The following is a 9675-nucleotide window of genomic DNA, read 5'->3' as shown; positions in this document are numbered from 1 at the left end:
TTTCTATCTCCTAATCTTTATCTTAATTTCTCCTTATCCCTCTACAACTATATCTCTCTTTATTTGTCCTTTTCATCCTCTCTCACTCTATCTAGGCACGTCTCACTCTCTTTAACCATCTATTTCTTTGCCACCTCCCTCTCTTCATTCCCATCTCTAGCTCTCTCTTCCTCTGTCACCCTATCTCCAGACATGTCTCGCTCTCTTTATCTATTCATATCTCCCCTCTCACTATTGCAAACATAACATGAGCCTATTGGTAATGGAGTTCAATTATCTTTTGATTGAAAGGTTTTCTTTCACTTATGTTTGGTTTGTATTAATGAATGCACAATTGATTCAAAGTTATCCCTCGCTCATTCTCTCTCCCCCTCTCTATATATTTATCTCTTCTATCTCTATCTATTTCTCTCTCCTCTCTCTTTATCTCTTCCTCTCATATCCATATCCCTATTCTTCTCCATATCTATATCAATCTCGATCTCTATCTTCCTCTCTATATTTATCGCCTAACTCTATCTCCTCACTCCTTTATCTTTCCCTCACTCTTCCTCCTCTATCTCTCTCTTTATATCCCTATATCTCCCTCTCTCCTTCTCTCCCTATTTCAAACAAAACATAAGAATATTGGTAATGGAACTCGATTATATTCCCGGTTTAAGGGTTTTGTTTGATTGCATTTGTCCGTTTAAGTAGATGCATAGTTGATTTGGATCTATAATTTTTTCAAATGTTGAGACCTTTGTTGAATAAATAATATCATTTACTAAATGGTTTGCTAATTTATCTCACGTGTTGCACAAATATATGAAAAAATAGATCAATTTTTTTTAATAATCATTCCACATCTATTCGGCGTACATATTGCACACCAAGGTGCAATTGCTAGTTGTATATTCTTGACTTTTCTATTACACCATATCATTCAATAAAAAAGAGAATAGCGTTGATGGAAGAACCACAATCATCTGTAACCGCATAGGCTACCCATGCCTATTTGTATCACCTCCACATAGAAAAGTACCTAAAACCATGCTCTCTACATTAATAAACATTTTCTTACTTATGCAAACCATGTCATTAAAGGGTCCAAAAGTATAGGGATTCATTCAAAAAATATTCCTCACTTAATTGCATCCAATATTAGATCACTCCCGGTGTCCATGCTCTTACATGGATGTAGATTTACCTTTCGTATTAGTCATTTGTGGAAACTCAATGGGGAATTGGAGATTGTGAGTGTGGTATGAAAGACAAGGTAAAACCTATGAGAGATATTAAAAAAAAATGTACTCGAGTAGTTATCAAGAAAACTGAGATTATACTAGCGTAAAATATGACCAAACTGTTTTATTGACTTGCTCTTCTATAATATGAACCACTTATTATAATCATGAATCGATCAGGTGTAGAATTTTATTCCCCCTCTCACTCTATTTGTTCCTTATATTCGATTGTTGATCACTTTGATTTCTTAATTGTAAAAAGTTCATTAGTTAGCCACCCTTATCCAAAGAGAGTAAAAAGATAATTCTTGATAGGTAAACAAGGGATCATGGAACTAAACGTTTCCCAACCAAGAATCATCCCAATATATCACTTTTAACGCATTTTTTACTTCTCAAATTGAATATTTTTTATAAACTATTTATAATTGTCATATTATTTGATATAAAAGAAAAGAAAATTCAATCAATATAAATAAAAATAAATAAAATGAAATGTCTAATCAATATGAAATACTTTTCTCATATATTTGATTGAAGTAAGAGGAAAAAAATAATCTTTAATATTATATTTTCCTATTTAGTTACCCCAAACAACTAATTCATCAAAACATTAAGTTAAAAAAAATATTAAATAAACATATATCTCACAAAAATAATAAAAAATAAATCATCTAAATCAACTGTATGTACTTTGTTAAAAGGAGAATCGAGAGGACAATGCAGTCAACTGGACGAAAAGTTTTGGTGTCGAAAAATGGAAATAGACAGATCTCAAACATTAGAAAAAGTAGTAAACCTACTTTATTAAAGAGAATTCACTCACCTAAAGGTAAAATTTTGATCTCCAAAACTGCTAGAAAAGACACCTACTTCATTTACAACAATGCACTTCATTTACAACAACACACTCACCTAAAGATTAAATTTTGGCCGAGTTCAACTGTAGATGGATGTGAAAGAGACAATCTAAGCAACGCACTCAACGCAACGTGAGCAATGTTTTCGCACCCATCAACAGTTTGAGAATGAAGGCTCTTTTCTCTAAAATATCGCGGTTTACATTCATTATAGTTATGAGTATTGGAAGCGGTACGATTTTTAGTCACTGTTGTACCTTGACCCAAGGTAGTTCAAGATGCATTCAAACTACTCACCCATGACATTCTGAAAATCAGACATCAACGTCTTAATAAGGTTATATCTTATAGAGGTGATGGATTCTAGTGAATTGTAATGTCAAAACCGGATTCTATTTCCGCTACCCATCTACCCTCTAGGGTTTGGAAAAATAAAACGATCTTAAATAATTCTAAATACTAGATCCCTTGGACAACATGGTCTCTTCCAAGATGGGATTCTCAACACCACCAAAAAGTTTTTTTTCTTGTAGAATACCTCTCCAAAATCTATCTTCTTATACATTTATCCTCCATAAATTGGTTCTTATGTTTGCATATGTTGTCTTAAACCTATAATTTAGGTCTCCAAAACTGCTAAAGAAAAGTAATACACCTACTTGACTTCAAAATTGTAGATGGATGTGAAATAGATATTCTAATCAACGCATTCAATGTAAAGTAAATGAACATAAGTTATTTTGAGCAATGTTTTTCTGTCCTAGAACATAGACAATCTGAGAAATAAACATTGAATAACATAAATTAATTTAAATGACGAGAGATAAAAATCTCATTGAAAAAGGGTACAAAGCATGGACAGTCTTTAGGCCAATATCCAACTCCAAGAAAGAAACTTTCCTCTCATACCGATTCTCCCACGGTGGAGAAAGATTTATATATTGTTTCCTTTGAAGAAGCCCACCGTTCCAATTAAGTCTAAACAATTCCACATTACTAAAATGATGGCGATGGCGAGAATACGTGTAAGGCAGGAGGTAAGTTGATCTTGAGATAGGCATACGCAGCAGGGCAGGGAGAAGATAGAAAATTTCAACGTTAATGAAAGGATGGTGAGAATACATCTGCGGTAGCAGGCGAGACAACCACATGCAGTAAGACTTAGTGTGACGTAAGGAAAAGAGCAACAACTCTGGAAGGATCCGTGAAATATACGGAGTCAAGATGAATTAGTCTTTGCGGAGAGTTATGGTTTGGGCTATATAAAGCGTGTAATGGGTTTGTAATAGACATTCATATCCTGATCTCTTGTGTCTGCGTTTCTATTACAATGGCTAACCGCATGATTTACTTCACGTTGGGACTTTTTCTGTTGATATGCTGTTACAGCGACAGGGTCATGGCAGGGGATCCGGATCCCTTGCAAGATTTCTGCGTTGCAGATGAGGAAAGCAACGGTGAGTGAGAATATTTATACATAAACAATGATAATGATTTGCTTATTAGACGAGTCGAGTTACTAACAGACAGATTGATTTGATCTTGTTTTAAACAGTTTTGGTGAACGGGTTCGTTTGCAAAGACCCAATGCAAGTTTCAGCAAACGATTTCTTCTTCCGGGGACTTGGGCAGGCAGGGAACACCGACAATGATGTGGGCTCCAACGTAACGATGGCGAACGTTAAACAGATACCAGGCCTCAATACGTTTGGAATATCGTTGGTCCGCATCGACTACGCAGTGGGTGGAATAAATCCTCCTCACACACACCCAAGAGCCACCGAAGTTCTTGTTTTACTGGAAGGCCAGCTTCTTGTGGGTTTCATTGACACCAGCAACAAATTTTTCAGCAAAACTTTGGAGAAGGGAGATGTGTTTGTGTTTCCAAAGGCACTTGTTCATTTCCAGCAGAATGTGGGGCATGAAAATGCAGTGGCCATAGCTGGATTGAGCAGCCAGTTTCCCGGAGTTCAGACAATCGCCAATTCTCTGTTTGCGGCGAATCCCCCTCTCCCCGATTCCGTTTTGAGCAAGGCCTTCCGCATCACCCAGGAACTGGTGAATTACATTCAAAAGAAATTCGCATACTAAACAAAACAAACAAGAGGTCTCCCAATGAAGACCGTCTTTCCCAATTCTTTTTTCTCACCGTTGAATAAAACTATCATTTTAGGGTTATTGGCGTCCTCTTGTGCCATTCATAGCATCTGTTTTGGACATCAGCATGTCCTCATCATATTCCAAAGATTGAAAATTAACCGTTGAATAAAACTATCATTTTAGGGTTATTGGCGTCCTCTTGTGCCATTCATAGCATCTGTTTTGGACATCAGTATGTCCTCATCATATTCCAAAGATTGAAAATTAAATATTGATGTCGTTTTGTCCCTTTGATGACAACATTAAAATTTCACTTTGCTGTAACACATTTTAAGGTAAGTTGTAAGCGCATTTTGAATATAATTTCCAATATCTCAAGGTATTTGTTGATTGATACGAAGAAGATAAAAGTGTCGTCATATTGAGAAATTGGCAATCGCATTTCCATCAAGAATAAGATAATAGATATAACTCATACATTATCAGTGAGATCTGCAAATATCATAATCTTCTACTTTTCCCATGCATTTATAAATGATCTAATAAAATAGAGCTTCATACATCAGTTCATTCTAAAGCTTCACGACCTCTTCTTTCATGCCTTCGATGTCTATATAACCTATGTCTTTGAAGCTTGCTCATTTTCATTCTATGCAACTACTGCAGATACTCAAATTCTTAAGAAACTGCAACAATAATGTCTTGAGTTGATGAAAAACATAGTACATGCTCACAACAAAAAAGAAGCATATTTCAAATACATAAATCTTATTCAATCAACATACTCTTTATTAAATAGTCTTGTGGTATTACAGGGGTGACATATTGTTATAAATCACAAAGGGGTGCGAAATATTATGTATAACATTGTAGGCACAAAATTTGACCACATACAAAATTTCAAGACAAGTGGAAGGTGTAGATGTAGAAGATACCAATTTTGGCTTTCTGAATGTTCACATCAGTAGCATAGTGCATTGGATCGGCACATAAGTGAAGAGAACAAAAATCAGCGATGGTGAGATTAGAATGGAATATTCGATTTGATTATCGATCGGTTGGTATTGGAGAAAGTTTTCTACATGATTTATTTAGGGAAGTGCTAATTTGTTTTAGACAAGTGCATGTATTTTATTCCATATTTGATAGCTAGGTGCATGTTTTTTATTCTAGGTTTTGATTGAGGTTGACAAGGAAGTGAACGCTATTTGGTTGCATAGTTTAGCTTGGGGGAAGACATTGAAAAGAGAGACTATAAAATAATGAAGATATCAATCAATAGATTTGGATGAAGAAAAACGTCGAGTAATAAGATGGTGCAACACTTGGAAATGGAGATTCTAGATTTCAACTCATGGAAACATAAGTTTTGTCATTGGAGAGAATTAGTCAATGAGCGTAGAACTCGAGCATATTGTTAAGCAAGCTCTTTCCACAAGAATACAATATTGTACGAAATTACATAAGTGCTAGGTAATGTCCACTTTGTATTTAAGACTCAAATTGAGAAGTTGGCTTGTGAATCTTGCATTTAATTGATACTAGAGATGAGGGTACAACTCCATTCTTTTCAATATTTTTTATTGGGTTACACCAAGGAAAGTTCTAAATCACTAGTCACTATTTTATATTCTATTGAGTCCTACACGCTTACTTTCATTTTATGCCACCAGTATGTATATGTGAGCATTTAAGAAAACATATAAAGCACATTTTAAGTGATAAAAACACAACCTTTGCTCATATCTACAAATAGAAGCCGAGTTTAGTTACATGAACCACACGAAGCATTACACTCCTTGCGCACTCCTGGTCTTATGGAATTAGAGGAGTCACATTATGGTATGAAGCATAAAAGGGCGCGAGTATAACATCGTTGGTATTTACATGAGAATGTACACAATTGCAAGACAAGTGAAAGATGTAGATGGAAACACGTTAGAAATAAAAATGTCTATTTTTTTCTATATCAATGTTGGTTTCAGTACCACCAATTTTATACCAATACAATATGGGATCATACCTTAAAAAATGTTGGTTTATGTAGCATATATAATCATACCATCTCATAAATCAATGTAAACCTTGAAATGGAGGAAACAAGATCCTACGATTGACCAATGTAAGCTAGAAGATCTTAGTTGACACAACATAATTAGTAATAAGAATAGGACTAGTTGTTGTCTTTAAGGAAGGGATACGAAATTAGGTTCCTGTTCCTTTTGTTGCATGAGATGGAGACAGTGAAGTGTCTATAGATGAACTAGTCTAACAATGGTAAAATGACTAAGTTTTATAGAATGTAGTAGATACAAGATGAAATATAGAAAGAGTAAGACATATCTGAGATGGAGACATAGAGAGGAAATTGGGACTGTAATATGAAGCTAATTGTACTAGAGAGAAACGTTGGAGATCCGTGTCTAAAGTTGAGGGAAAATTGAGAGATGATCGAAAATGAAATCGACAATATTTGATCACTTGCCTCTTAAAAATATGGGTCAATGACTGCTGGGTGCCCTGTTCTTAGGGTTTTCATTCAATCAATGTTTTGTGATGCCTGCTAATGTCTGGTCTACTTTTCTTTAACTTTCTTGTTATCGGATTTGGACCTGTAGATAGAGAAAATTGGGAGAAATGGTTATTTCATATAAGGGATTACCTTATCCAAACCGCGTATTAGTGTTCTCTCTTCAACAATGATAATGATGAGATAGGATGCATGCCCCCACAAGAAAAGAGGCTAAGCAAATGATAAATGGTGAAATGATGACACCTTATCTTAGGTACGAATTACATAATACACTTGATCATAATTGCTATAGCATATATTTCAATGATTGAATAATCAAATTGGGACTTCTTTATCGTTTCGCTCCCTGAATGCTTGATTGACTAGGTTTTTTGGTTTTCTATATTGAGTACATTGATTCCTAGAATGGGAAAGGGAGTTGTGTTTATATGAAGTTCACACCTTTTCGAAACATTTTGTTGTGATGGGACAACAAAACAAATTAGATTCATGCAAATTACAAGGTCCACTTTCATCTCTCAACAGTTGAGCCTATTTTAGCAAAATAGGGGTGTTGGGTGCACTAGTCCTTGAAAAATGTGCTAGTTAAAAGTTCACCAACAGGGGAAATAACCTGGTTTTCCAAAGCAATCTGAACATTAGGTACACACACGAATAAACCAGGCACACACAAAAAAATAGAAGAAAACCACATAGAAAACCATGCTGAAGAAGACCGTAGTCTACAAAAGGATAAACACTTGTGCAAGAGAAAACTCGTGACTTGTGCAAAATCGACGAGCTCCAAATGACCTTTTTGTGGGTTTGAGCAATTTCACTTACTATAGATTAACGTTTGCTCGCACCTCCATGAACCCAAAATAGCCTACGCCAATTTTTCAAGCTATGTGTTGTTAGTGTATGATATTCTAACTAGAATATTCTTCTATGTAAGTTTGCTAGATGGTTAGTTGTTAGAATAATGCCTGGTTATGTTAATCTTATCCATGAAACATTACATGATTCTAGATAGCATCTGATATTATAGGTGGAACTGTATTAGATATGTATTTTTAATCACCCCTAAGTTGATCAAAGATATTAAGAGCTTATCATTCATCTCAATCTGTGCATTTTCTTTTTTTGAGCTCCACTAGTTTTTTGGTACTCACATGTTTGTAATTTATTTTAATTATGACTGCAGATTTATAGAGGTTTTGATTGAGGTTGAGCATCTGAAAGGAATGTGGATTTGTGCCATAATATTTTTGTGTTCTTGTGAGGACATGATAATCCGAAGGTGTTTCTACTGTGATTTTAAAAATCCCGATGAATTGAAGTTTATAAAATTCATCGTATAAATAATAAAATAAAAATAGGAGATTTTATTTCATGGTTGATTAGTGTATTTTAAATTATATATATTTTTTATTAAATTGTTGATCATGGAGACCAAGTTGACAAATTTGAAGCTCTACTGTAGGGCGATTTTTTAGGAACACATTATTGTGTGGATAGTGGAAGCGCTTAATTAGCTAAAAGATGATTTGTCTTCAATTTTAATAAGACGATCAATTATTTTACTATGGTCAATCTGCATGTGTAAAGGTTTGGGATATTTTATTAAAAAGCCGATCCTTGTGTGCTGGCTTTTTGGCACTTTCTGGTGTGGTAAAATTTGCATAGGCTGATCTTTTGGCATAGATATTTGATTTGAACTAGTGATATAAAGTGGTTGTTTTGGCATAAATTGTTGGATATTGTTGGTCATGCTAGGATATGTTGTGGTCATTGATGTCAACATATTCCTATGATTTTCTCTGGTGATTGCAGATTGGGAAGATTTTCTGATCCGGTTTGTAGCGATGCTTTGTTGATCACTGTTTCGCAGAGTTCGGTATATCCTCTGGTATATTTTGGTGTGATCAGATCTGGTGCTGAGATTTTGGGATATTTCTTGGGAAGGTCTTGTGTATCTTAATTTCAGTTGAATCATGATTTGGTTCTCCGCAAGTTATCTTTCTTCCTGGCCGTTGTTGATTGGTTGTGTTCTTTAGCTTTCAGACGTTGACCGATGAAGATTTGAAAAGTAGTGTTGGTGCAGCTATTGTGGATGATTCTAATGTGCTTGCTGGTATTTTTTTTAATTATGTCCTATTTGTTTTGGCAATCTGTATTTATCGTTGTGTGAGTTTTTGGTGGTTTCTATCAACCAGTGATGATTTGTGTGTTATGCACCATTTCTGGTGGTGTAGCGTGTTGCGATTGATCTTTGCGTGATTTTCGGTGGAGTTATGTGTTTGGGAATTTGACCTAGAACCATGCTATGCTATGTAAACCACTATATTGGTCTGGTGGTCAGTGTTTGTATCGTGTGATGTAATTTTTTAATTGAGGGTCGAGGGTTTAGCCGACCTTGTTATCAAGGTTGATAAATTATATATATAGGTGATATAGTCATGTAATTTGGTTGTTTGATGTTGTGTCTTCATTATCAGAGAGAGGTTTGTGTGCGAACATGTGATGTATCCTTCGATGTTGAGTTTGTGGTGAGATTCTATTTGGAGATGCTATTCTTTCCGTTCATTTCTTTCGAATTGTAGTCCAAATCTTATTGCGAGTCAGTGAGACTTCCCTAAGGGTTGTAGCCTTCCGAGCAAATATTATTTGAGCAGTGAGCTCTAGGCAGTGTGCCTGAATGCATGTGCATTCCTCATTGTAATATTTTCACATACTATTGTAGAGTATCATCTTACTGTGGGTAGGTTCCCACCATGGTTTTTCGCTTAACTGGGTTTTGCGCATCAAAATCTTAGTGTTGTGTGTTGTGCTATTAATTTTCTTATCTGTCTTATTACTGCAGTTTATCAAATCTGTGTTTTGCGGTAAAGTTTGTTATTCCGGTGAAGACTGATTCACCCCCCTCTCATTCTTCCCTCTTGGCTGTTGTTAACATAAATATTGTCAAATCAAATCA

At 35.2% G+C, this 9675-nt stretch overlaps 1 protein-coding gene across 1 annotated transcript; it reads left to right on the top strand.

Annotated features, from left to right (window-relative positions):
• The first annotated feature begins 3416 nt into the window (after window positions 1-3416).
• On the top strand, window positions 3417-4177 carry LOC131864379 (putative germin-like protein 2-1). The gene is made up of 2 exons (XM_059215226.1): window positions 3417-3543; window positions 3642-4177. Exons 1-2 carry the CDS (start codon window positions 3417-3419, stop codon window positions 4175-4177), a joined length of 663 nt encoding a protein of 220 aa, XP_059071209.1.
• Window positions 4178-9675: the final 5498 nt, after the last annotated feature.

The sequence above is a fragment of the Cryptomeria japonica genome, unplaced genomic scaffold, assembly GCF_030272615.1.
Source record: "Cryptomeria japonica unplaced genomic scaffold, Sugi_1.0 HiC_scaffold_84, whole genome shotgun sequence".
Lineage (NCBI taxonomy): Eukaryota > Viridiplantae > Streptophyta > Pinopsida > Cupressales > Cupressaceae > Cryptomeria > Cryptomeria japonica.
This window is presented reverse-complemented; position numbering and strand designations above follow the sequence as displayed.